The sequence below is a fragment of the Arvicola amphibius genome, chromosome 5 (genome assembly GCF_903992535.2).
Source record: "Arvicola amphibius chromosome 5, mArvAmp1.2, whole genome shotgun sequence".
NCBI lineage: Eukaryota > Metazoa > Chordata > Mammalia > Rodentia > Cricetidae > Arvicola > Arvicola amphibius.
In genome coordinates, this window is record NC_052051.1 from 4,470,291 (window position 1) to 4,482,597 (window position 12,307).

The 12,307-nt window shown below is 44.0% G+C and overlaps 1 protein-coding gene across 5 annotated transcripts in view; it reads right to left on the reverse strand.

Moving 5' to 3' along the window:
• Nucleotides 1–5,461: 5,461 nt before the first annotated feature.
• Gnas (GNAS complex locus) overlaps nucleotides 5,462–12,307 on the reverse strand; it is a 49,865-nt gene continuing 43,019 nt past the window's right edge. For 4 of the 5 annotated variants that reach the window (XM_038329411.1, XM_038329410.1, XM_038329414.1 and 1 more), the window contains 9 exons: nucleotides 9,581–9,635; nucleotides 9,374–9,493; nucleotides 8,867–8,964; nucleotides 7,038–7,092; nucleotides 6,866–6,939; nucleotides 6,606–6,785; nucleotides 6,397–6,527; nucleotides 6,112–6,179; nucleotides 5,462–5,943 (listed from right to left, as the gene is read on the reverse strand). In XM_038329411.1, the coding sequence (XP_038185339.1) occupies nucleotides 5,797–5,943; nucleotides 6,112–6,179; nucleotides 6,397–6,527; nucleotides 6,606–6,785; nucleotides 6,866–6,939; nucleotides 7,038–7,092; nucleotides 8,867–8,964; nucleotides 9,374–9,493; nucleotides 9,581–9,635 (928 nt within the window). In that variant the 3' untranslated portion in view covers nucleotides 5,462–5,796. Of the gene's footprint in view, nucleotides 5,944–6,111; nucleotides 6,180–6,396; nucleotides 6,528–6,605; nucleotides 6,786–6,865; nucleotides 6,940–7,037; nucleotides 7,093–8,866; nucleotides 8,965–9,373; nucleotides 9,494–9,580; nucleotides 9,639–12,307 lie in introns of all 5 variants that reach the window. The other variant, XM_038329413.1, reaches the window with a different exon arrangement.

The following is a 12,307-nucleotide window of genomic DNA, read 5'->3' on the forward strand; positions in this document are numbered from 1 at the left end:
ATTGAAAAAAAATTATGGGAAATTATAGGTGTGTCTTCTATTTTCATTCCAAGCCTCCATCTTGGTTTACATATTTATTGGAAAGCTTTGAGAGACTGTGGGAATTTGTGGGTGTGTCTTCTAGCTATTTGCATATCAAGCCTCCGCCTTGGATTATATATATATATGTATGTGTAAATTTTGAGGAATCGTAGAAAGTTGTGGGCCTGCCTCTTTGACAATTTGGATAACAAGTCACAGGACTGCGTGTTGTGTTTATTTCATATTTGGTAGATTACGGGAACTTGAAGTCTTGCTATTTGCATATCAAGACTCCATCTTAGATTTATATTTCTTGGATATTTTGGATGGATTGTGGGAGATTGTGGACAGCTAAGACTATTTGCATAGTATGCCCTTTTGGATGGAGTGTTTATTTGGGCTACTGGAGGGCTTGGAAGATTAAAGGAATTCTTGAGGTGTTCTGACTACTTAACAGCAAGCCTCCATCTTGGATTTTGAATTTATTGGATAGTTTGAGGGATTATGGGAATTTGTGGATGTGTTTTCTAGCTGTTTGCAAATTAAACCCCCATCTTGAATTGTGCAATTATTGAATAGCTTTAAGGGGTTCTGGGAATTTGGGAAGGCTGCCATATGGCTATGATATAGATATGAATAATTTACATTGATATAAATTTTGCTTTGTTGATATAAATTTAATGTCAATTTTGTTATATGTATTTCTGATCTTGATTAAGGTATTGTGATTGTGTAGTTCATTTAAAAATGTAATGTACAATTAAGAAATATGGGTTAATAGATAATCATCGATAATAGTCAAGCTTGTAGTCATGTTAGTTAGATTTTTCTAGTATATAGAGATATATTTTAGTTAGTCATTCTTTGTATCTTTCAAAGACTACAGAATATGGCATTTAATGTTTTAATAACTTAGGGCTTTTCATGACAATGAGACACGTCTGCTCCTGGCAGCACCAATCTACTTCAAGAGGAAGATGGGCATCAAAGAGGCTCCTTATGGAGTTTGATTGCAATTTGGGCAGGAAACTGCTCTTGCCTGGACTGTTGCATAAACTGGACACAAAGAACCCACAGAGAGAGGACTGCTGAACTTGCCTAAAGGTGAGATGGTCTTTCAGGGTTCCTGATTCATGAAAGAGTCTGCAAGACATTCTGCAGGACACAGCAGATACTGACTGAACTGCCTTTGAAATTTCCTGCTTCATGGAAATGTCTGCTGGAAACTATGGGCCTGTAGGCCGAAGATGGATGCCCCAATGGTACAGAGGAACTTTGGGTGACTGTCCAGGCAGTGAGACGTCTCTGTCATTTCTAGAGTTTTGTAAGTTGCTTACTTTTTGTTTACTTAGGTAATATTATATCCTTCTGGAGTCTTTGATGGAGTTGAATAATGGTTAGTTATAGTTATAGTTTTCCTTTGTTATGGTAAAATGATGGAGGAGAGTTATCTGTCTATGTTACTTTCATTGGTTAATTAATAAAGAAAACTGCCTTGGCCCTTTAAGAGAATGGAAAATTAAGTAGGCGGAATAGACAGAACAGAATGCTGGGTAGCAGGAGTGGGGAGACGCTTCAGGCAGTCTCCATAGTGAGTCTCCATGCTTCTCCTCTCCGAGATGGACGCAGGTTAAGATCTCTCCTGGTAAGCCACACCTCGTGGTGCTACACAGATTACTAAATATGGGTTAAAGGAAGATGTGAGAATTAGCCAATAAGAGGCTACAGATAATGGGCCAGGCAGTGTTTTAAAAGAATACAGTTTCCGTGTAATTATTTCGGGTGTAAAGCTAGTCGGCGGCCGGGTGGCGGGATGCAGCCCACTGCTTCATTCTACAGTAAAAGATAAAATAGATCTAAATATTGTAACTGTAATTCTTGCTTGATAACTGCTTTGTTATATGTAATTTTACTATTTTAAAGTAAAAGCTTTTCTTTTTTGTTTAAAGAGAAAAGGGGGAAATGATGTGGGAGGGTTTTCTATCTATCTGTTGCTTTCATTGGTTAATTAATAAAGAAAACTGCTTGGCCTGATAGGTCAGAACATAAGTAGGCAGGGAAGACAGAACAGAATTTTGGGAGGAAGAAGGCAGTGAGGCAGTCGCCATGAAGCTACTGCCTAAAGTGGACATAGGTTAGAATCTTCCTGGTAAGCCACCACCTCGTGGGGCTACACACATTAATAGAAATGAGTTAATCAAGATGTGAGTGTTAGCCAGCAAGAGGCTAAAGCTAATGGGCCAGGCAGTGTTTAAATGAATACAGTTTTCATGTAATTATTTTGGAGCTGAGCTAGTCGTGCGGGAGCTGGGCGGGACAAAAAGAAGGCCTGCTCGCCTCATCACTACATGGCTTTGGCACAGAAAGCCTCCATCTTGGAATATGCATTTATTGGATAGTTTGGAGGGATTATGGGAAATTAGAGGTGTGTTATCTATCTCTATTTACATTCCAAACATCTATATTGGATTGAAAGTTTATTGGAAAGCTTCGAGAGATTATGGGAATTTATGGGTCTGTCGTTTGGTTATTTACATAGCAAACCACATCTTCATTTCTATTGTTTATTTATTTAGGGGATCAATGGAAGATAATAGAAAAGTGTGGGAGTGGCTTCTCCCTATTTGCCTAGGAAGCTTCCATCTTAAATTTTAATGATGAACTTTGAAGGATTATGGAGGTTTGTGGGAATATTTTCTAGCTATTTGCATATGAAGTAGCTTAAATTGTGCATTTAATGGGTAGCTTTTAGGGACTGTGGGAATTTTGGGACCTATCTTTTAGCTATTTGCATAGCAAACTCCATCTTTATTTCTATTGTATGTATATTGGGAAGAGGTTAATAGAAGATTATGGGATTTACAAGAGTATCTTCTGACTGTTTGCTTAATGAGACTCCATCTTGGACAGAGCTTGAACGTTTATTGCATAATTTTGAAGAACTGTAGGAATTTGAAAGTGTGTCTTCTAGCTATTTGCATATCAAGCCTCCATCTTAAAACAAAAAAATACAATTTTGACGGATTGTGGGAATTTGTGGGTCTGCCTTTTTAACTATGTAGAGAAAGTCATTGTAATTGTGTTTATTTTATCTTTGAAAGATTATGATAATTTGAGGAAGTATTGTTATTTGCATATGGAGCCTATATCATAGTTTGCAGATTTATTGCCAAGTATGGGGCAATTATGGAAAATTGAAATTTTGTTTCTATTTGCATGGTAACCCTAACACTAACTTTAACTCAATCCTAACAATAACCCAAACCCAAACCTACACCTGGCACTAAACAAACCTTAACAATTATTGACCAAACCTAAAAATAACCCTAACTCAAACAAAATCCAGGCTGAAAAAAAAACTCTAATATAACCCTAATCCTAACACAGTCCTACCCTAAAACTAACCGGACTCTAACAAAACACCAACCCTAACTGAACACTAAAATTAAACGAAACCAAAACACTAACCCAACCCTAATCCTAATCCTAAATCAACACTAATGCTGACTCTAACCATAAGAAACCCAAACCCTAACCATAACCAAACACTTATCCTAACGCTAATTCAAACCAAATATGAACCCTAACCCTAAACAAAGCCTAAACCTGACTCAACACTAATCCTAACCCTGAACCTAACACAACCCTAACCCTAACCTTAACTCAAACATAATCATAACCATATCTCATGCCTAATCCTAACCCTAACTCAACCCTAATCCTAACCCTAACCTTAACCAAACACTAATCCTATCCTAAATCAACCCAAATCGTAACCCTAACCCTAACAAAACATTATCCTAACCCTAACTCAACCATAATCCTAACCCTAACCTTAACCAAACACTAATCCTAATCCTAAATCAACCCAAATCGTAACCCTAACCCTAACAAAACATTATCCTAACCCTAACTCAACCATAATCCTAACCCTAACCTTAACCAAACACTAATCCTAATCCTAAATCAACCCAAATCGTAACCCTAACCCTAACAAAACATTATCCTAACCCTAACTCAACCATAATCCTAACCCTAACTCAACCCTAATCCTAACCTTAACCCTAACTCTAACCCAACCCTAACCCTAACCCTAACCCAACCCTAACCCTAACCCAACCCTAACCCTAATGTGTATTAGAAAGCTTTGAAGGATTGTGGAATTTGTGGGTGTGTTTTCAAGATATTTGCATATTAAGTATCTTAAATTGTACATTTATTGGGTAGCTTTGAGGGATTGTGGGAATTTGTGGTCCTGTCTTTGTGTAGCAAACCCCATCTTAATTTCTATTGTACATTTATTGGGATTATGGGAATTTGTGGACTTCCTGGCATTAGCATAGCAAGCCTCTATCTTTACTTGGATTATAGGGTTATTTGGACAGTTCTGGGTTTATTTTGCACCCAAGTCTGCATAATCTAATTGCCAGGTCACGGCAATGCAAACTGGCTACAGAGATAGGAATGGTAAGAGCTGTTTCTGTGGCCCTCCTTGGAACTCACACTTGAGGTAAACTATGCTAAAAATTAATCTGACTGGGCTTAATTAATTTGGGTAAAAGACAAGTTAGTGTACTTGGGAGTCTTGGTTACAAAATTAACTTGACCCATGTCTCATTTGGTTCATTTCAGAGATATGATGTGTTAATACTGGGGTCAACATTGGGTTCTTCCCTTGTGGAAAGCACAAACTTGGGGAATGAGCCGAAGAACAAAGTGGATCTCAGTCCCAAGTCATAGTCTAATTAGGCTTGATATTGCCCCCCACATCTCCCCATCTCACCCCCAATCATAATGAAAGCTTCTTTTATTGAGTGATGACACCTTATGCTGTATTTGTAATTGTATCTTCTTTAGCAATTAATTGTACTTTTCCCATAGTTTTGCTTGTTGAATCTTCATAACTCTTTACTTATTAGTCATTCCTGTTTATTTTACCCAATCCTATACCCAGGATATTTTTATGTGATTTTTCTTATAGTCATCCCCTCCAACCTCCTTTATGGCAAGAACTTAATTTTTAATTTAGATGTGTAATTAATCATCTTGGTGTGGAATGAATGCTTTCAACCGTTACTCAACTCCCATCTCCACCCACAGGAAACCCTGCCATAGGCCCCTCACCCAACCCACCCCCACCTACAGAAAACCCTGCCCATAGACTCGCCCCTCCCACTCCCCTATTCCCAAGAGTAGGCTGTTAGCCTCAGAGGGGGAAGCAATGCTCAAAGGGTAGCTAGCAGTCTGTCTGGGTGAAGGATGAGGGATGGACCAAAGATTAGGTCCCCTGCCCACCCTCCAATATACAGTGGCCACCTGTCACTCCACTTAGAGCCCTCGGACCCATCTTTCACCATGGAGGCCCAGTTGGTGCACAGACCAAGCCCCACCAGTGGACATCGGGACCCACTCGGCGCAAATCAGTCAAATGACATCATGCTTTATTTTTAATTTTTATTTTGATTTTTTAATGCTGCACAACACAATGTTTCACTTTTCTGTTTGTTGCTGCTTTTATTTTACTTACTGAAAGTGAGAGGGAACTTTTGTGGCCTATTTATTTTTCTTTTTCTTCTGTAGGCCGCCTTAAGCTTACTAAATTTGGAACATCTAAGCAAGCTGAAGGAAAAGAGGGGTTTTCAGAATCACTGGGGATGAAAAGGAAAGGGTGCGTTGTTAATCATGCCCTATGGTGGGTGATCAACTGCTCTTCAATTACGTTTCACTCTTAATTAATTGGTGCTTAAGGCTGAATTAAATTTGTGTGTTCCCTTCTTAGAGCAGCTCGTATTGGCGGAGATGCATGCGCTGGATGATGTCACGACAGTCGTTGAAGACACGGCGGATGTTCTCAGTGTCCACGGCGCAGGTAAAGTGAGGGTAGCAATAGTGGCGCCCATCTCCACTAGCAGTGCTGATTCTCTGTGGGCGGAAGACAGACTCAGTCAGCAGCCCTCTCTAGGAAGCCCTCACACCTCACCACCGAGGATCAGTCATTGCTGGTAAAATACAGTGGAAGTCTGGGATGGTTTGATCTCCAAACCCAGCACTCACTGGAGAAGTGAGGGACTACAGACAAGCCCTGCTTACCAGAAACTCATCGCGAATGAAGTACTTGGCCCGGGTCACGCGTGGGTCCTCTCCGGGTTCGGGAGTCGCTGCAAACACACAACAAAAGCAAATATTATTAGTTATTCTAATCAGTTTAGAAGAATTAGCCTGACACCGTTGTTGCCTGTTTCCTACACTCTTGATCTCGGCATAAGAAAATGAAATAAATAAATGTCCTCGTCGCCACCTGCCCCCCAGTGGGAGGGGGTAGGGACTCATAGCTACACCACCTGACTAAGAACCAAACCAGAAGGGAACACGTACCATCCTCAGGAGTGGTGTAGCGAGCGAACTCTGGAAAGTAGTCCTCAATCTTCGATTTTCCAGCAAGGACTTTCTCAGCAAGCAGGTCTTGCTTGTTGAGGAAAAGAATCACAGAGATGGTGCGCAGCCATCTGAGGAGAGAGGGCTGGAGTCAGCGCCGGGGCCAGGGGGCAGGAGCCCTGCAGGGCGGGCTGGGAGACCCCACACACCTGTTGTTCCAGATGCTCTTGAAGAGGTTCAGAGCCTCCTGCAGGCGGTTGGTCTGGTTGTCCTCCCGAATGACCATGTTGTAGCTGCTGCTGGCCACCACGAAGATGATGGCAGTCACGTCATTGAAGCACTGGATCCACTTGCGGCGTTCATCACGCTGGCCACCCACGTCGAACATGCTGGAAGAGGAAGGACGCTGGGTTATCCTGGGCCCACCACTCTACAGGACAGAGTTAGAACTTGACAACCATCCACTTACTGGAAGTTGACTTTGTCCACCTGGAACTTGGTCTCAAAGATTCCAGAGGTCAGGACGCGGCAGCGAAGCAGGTCCTAAAACAAAGAGCGGGGTCAGTGATCCGCACCCTAATGGCCCAAGATGGGGAATCGGCAACATGGAGCCATAGCCTTGAGGCCAGAGACACACATACCTGGTCGCTTGGCACATAGTCGGCCTGCTTGATCACATCAATCTTGTCCAGGAAGCTTGGAAGAAAGGGGGGAATGGTGGTCAGCATGCGTGTGCAAACAGCAGGCACGGAAACAACAGACAGGTTTCCAAGCAGGTGGCGGCCCAGCCCTTAGCTTTGGTTACTCAGAACCTACCCGCCCCCACCTATTGTGGATTAATCTCATTGGTTAAAAGCTGGGACACGAGGGGTCCTTCTTGCCCTCACCATCTCAAAAAGAAAGAAAACACAAAACTCCTTCTTATCTATTGGGTCTGTGAAATAGAACATTTCAGATGGCAAACTTCTAGTTTAAATAAAACAAACAAACAAAAATCCCAATCTTGTGGGTGAAGCTCAGCTCTAAACACAATTAGGGAAATTAACTTTTGCCTTGTGCAAGACTGGGATAATGTAATGTGCAAAAGCAATGTAAATACTGGCTTGGAGGGGGTTTCTGGGGCGCGCAGGAGGTTGGAAATGGTTTAAAGTAATCAAAAGAGAGAAATCTCAAAGGAGCAGGTTTATCTATTTAAAAAACTCCCCTAAGTTTTTTGTTGTTGTTTTGGTTTTTTTTGTTTTTTTTTTTTTTTTTTTTTTTTTTTTTTTTTTTTTTTTTTTTTGGTCTGTTTGTTTTCCCCCTTTTTCCCCTTCCTTTTTTACCAGTTCTGAGTTAGTCTGGCTTAGAGGATACACTAACTGGCCCAATCAATCTTACATTACAGCACAGGCCCAGAAATAGCTCCCCAGCCACCCTGGCCTCCAGCATGTTGCCATGGCAACAGAACCACAATTCTATAAATAGATCCTTAGCACCAAATCTTGTGAGAAGACATCTGGAGTGGGGCCAGTCAAACTGCACTTCAACAAACACAAACCTGGCAGCTTAAGAAAGGGCCCAGGCCCAGAGCCTGCCCCTCCAACATAAAGGCAGTTAAACAAGACCCGGGCGGGCCGCTGTGTGCTCCGGGCTTGGGAGGCAGTTTACACAACTTTTTCTTGAAGTTTCCTTAAAACTTTTCAGAGTTGGTGCACAAGGCAGAGTTTTCAGGAGTGTACTGTAGTGCTTCCAACAACAACAAAGTGGTGTGGCCCCAAAGAAGCTGGCTAAGTCAGTGTTAAAGAAGCTGGCCCCCACAATTCCATCATGGGGTGGCTGAGACTCCTCATCTTGTATCTGTACTTAACTACTGAATTGGATCCAGAATACAAATCACAAACAATTCCAGGATTTCCATTTGTTTTGTGTTTCTATAATTAGTGCTTCCAGCTTTTAGTACAAACTTTTGAGAAAAATCAGGAACTTTGTTGAAGGAGGGGGGTTGGGGCCCGTGGGGATTGCTTTTCAGTTCCTTGAAAGAACATGTAACTTTGTGTCTTAAATCATGACCGCCTATATCTGTAGTAACACTGAAAGTAACAAAGGAAGTCCCTGTGGAAGAGCTGGCCTAGGAAAGGGTCACTGTATTCCCCCCTCAACAGCCCCAAGTAGGGGTGCTTTGTGCCTTATAAGGCAAATAAAAATATCTTGTGTTTTTATGATGGGACCACTACGTGCTTGCTGTATTTTGTATGCCCCTAAATGCTTAGGTCATTTCCATGAGTTACCACTTTACTACAGTAATTACTGCCTTGCTCTAGCAGGTATTAATTGTTTATGTAAAACAATCAGTGTGCTATAAAGCACAATTAAAAGCTTTATAAAACAAATGAATCAGACTAGAACTTTCTGAGTGCCTGTGGGTTAGCAGCTTCTACGCATATTTCCGTCTGTCATGTGTGTGCACACGCGTGTGCCACTGGCTACTTACTACTGGGCACAGTCAATCAGCTGGTACTCATTGGAGCGTTCGTAGCAGGCACGCACTCCCTCGTCCTCCCACAGAGCCTTGGCATGCTCATAGAATTCCTGAAAGAGAACCCAGGAAAGAATGTTGGTTAAAAGATGTGCACACACCCTGTCCCTGAGGCCATAGTTCACTATGTGAGTTCAAGTGTGAGCCCCACATGAACCATTGTGTGGAAAGGGCCTGCAGTCCTGTTACACACTAGAAATCAGTGTAACTAGCAGGATTTCATGTTTGGGGAGCACCCATAGTCGTGGGTAGATGCTTCTGTCACTTCTGTTGGGGTGGGGGCAAACAAACATCTTTATTTTAGTATTAAGCATAGGCTTTGAATGAATGTATGCATTCACATGGCAAGTATGTGTCTGGTCAGTCTTGCCTACATGCAAGCTTGTCCCTTGTGTTCCCACTGGGCCTTGCTCCTGCTCAGGTGAGCGGGGGAAGGGAAGCCAGGGTTGAGGTGGAGCTTACAGGTGGGAAGTCAAAGTTGGGCACGTTCATCACGCTCAGAATGTAGTCGACGCGGAACTGATTCTCAGGGTTGGCCAGCTCCACAGGGGGTACCAGGTTGCTCATGGCGGCCACAATGGTCTGAAAATGATTTAGCAAAAATGGTGAGGGGGGCAGCACTATGGGAAGAGGGGGAGCTAAAAGATATGAGCAAGGCAGAGCACATACTTCAATGGCCTCCTTCAGGTTGTTTTTGATGTCCTGCACTTTGGTGGCCTTCTCACTACAGTGGAATTGAAAAGAAAAAAGAAAATCATATTGCATCCTGACCATCAGGATGTCACCTTCATCGAGACATGTCAACTAAAAAGCATAGTATTCTGTTCTCCAAGGAGTTGTGGGTTCAGATCTGTAGAGATTAGAGGCACCCAAATAAAAATAAATTAATTCCCCAAATATGTCCTGAGGACACACCCAATAGGGCCAGATTAGTGATGTGGCATCGAGATCTCGATCAACTGTACCAGAAATTGCACCTGGTTCGCTCCTTCTTGACTTGTACATCTTGGGGGTGGTGTGTAGGTAGGGTTAGGGCACATTGAACTTGGGATTCAGAATGTTGTGAAACCCAGGGGTGACAAGTGTTTATTATAGATGTTAGGGCTGCCCATTCCCATATATTTACTGGTGGATTTATTATTTATCTAAATAGCTGTGAACTTGTCAGAGGGAGACGATGTTCTATAGGGAGATGATACTTGGGGCACTGGGCCTCAGGCACTTTTCTTTAATGGTGTTAATGTACATTGGCCCCCAGTTGTGATTAGGAGACCTTTCTGGTCCCCACATTATTGGTAGGTATGGAGTTCATGTATAGTGGGGAAGGAGCTGGCCAAATGGTCCATGGCTTCTTATTTTAACCAGTCCACGGGATAGCCTATGTGGTCTTTCTGGGGTGATCTGTATGCAGTCAGAGTCATTGACCCCACAGGTAAAGGTCACAACCTCTAGCTATAGGGGTGGGTGCTGTCCCCCAGATGGAATGCTAATTTCCAGAGGTTACAGTGATTCAGAATGCCGTGTGTCTTTTAGGAGATAGCCTTTATGCCAGGCACAGCCAGAGGCAATCGTGAGCTTGTCTTTAGGTGACCAGCAAAGTCCCCCTTGGTTGGAGCAGATCTCATCCTGTCTAGCTTGACTCTTGTCTTCTGCATGTGTAGTGGGGAATTAGAAGATCAGCATGACTTGTAAAGTGTGAGACCTGATGGCACAGAACAGGACATGGAGAGGAACAGGCTCTATCTTTCTGATGGGGAAACTGAGATAGGGCTGCTTTTGATGACCTCTGTGATAAAAGGCACAAGATGGATATAGTTAAACCATCCCCCCCTTCCCATGAAATAAGGTAGAAGATTAATTCTCAGGGATACAAGATGGGGACCAGCAGCAACTATAGCTGGGGGAGGGGGAAAGGTAGTGGCAAGTGGGCCTCGGGTGGAGACAACGGGGTGGGGATCTGGGGTTGTGTGCATGCCTGCCAATGGGCAGGGGATCTGGGGGGGGTCTTGTATATGCCCACCAATAGGGCAGGGATCTAGGGGTCATGTATATGCCCACCAACAGGGTGGGGCTCTAAGGGGTCATGTATATGTCTACTAACAGGGTGGGGTTCTGGGGGCCTCATATATGCCCACCAATAGGGTGGGAATCTGGGAGTCTTGTATATGTTATGCCCACCAACAGGGCGAGGATATAGGGGTCTTATATATGCCCACCAACAGGGTGGGGTTCTGGGAGCCTCGTATATGCCCACCAACAGGGTAGGGTTCTAGGGGTCATGTATGTCTACCAACAGGGCAAGGATATAGGGGTCTTATATATGCCCACCAACAGGGCGGGGCTCTAAGGGGTCATGTATATATCTACTAACGGGGTGGGGTTCTGGGAGCCTCGTATATGCCCACCAATAGGGTGGGAATCTGGGAGTCTTGTATATGTTATGCCCACCAACAGGGTAGGGATCTAGGGGTCATGTATGTCTACCAACAGGGCGGGGCTCTAAGGGGTCATGTATACTTCTACTAACGGGGTGGGGTTCTGGGAGCCTTGTATATGCCCACCACCAGGGTAGGGATCTGGGAGTCTTGTATATGTTATGCCCACCAACAGGGCGGGGCTCTAAGGGGTCATATATATTTCTACCAACGGGGTGGGGTTCTGGGGGTCTCGTATATGCCCACCAATGGGGTGGGGGTCTAGGGGTCTTGTATATGCCTACCAACAGGGAGGGGCTCTGGGCGTCTTGTATATGTTATGCCTACCAACAGGGCCAGGGTCTAGGGGTCTTGTGCACACCTGCCAATGGGCTGGGGATATGGAGGTCTTGTATATGTTATGCCTACCAACAGGGTGGAGATATAGGGGTCTTGTACATGCCCACCAATAGGTGGAAAATCTGGGGATCATGTTATGCCTACCAACAGGGCGGAGATCTAAGGGGTCATGTATGTTATGCCTACTAACAGGGCAGGGATCTAGGGGTCTTGTACACATCCGCCAGTGGGGTGGGGAACAGGGGATCTTGTACATGTCTGCCAGCAGGTGGGAAATCTGGGGTCATGTGCATCCCTGCCAGTGGGGGGGGGATCTAGGGGTTGTAAGCATGCCCATCAATGGGGTAGGAATCTGGGGGTCTTATATATGCCTACCAACAAGGTGGGGATCTAGGGGTCTTGTACATGCCCACCAATGGGTTGGGATTCTGGGGGTCTTATTTATGCCTACCAACAAGGCAGGGATCTAGGAGTCTTGTACATGCCTGCCAATGGGACAGGGATCTGGGGTCATGTGCATGCCCACCATCTGGGTGGGAATCTGGGGGTCTTGTATATGCCTACCAACAGGGCAGGGATCTAGGGGTCTTGCACATGCCTGCCAACAAGGCGGGGATCTAGG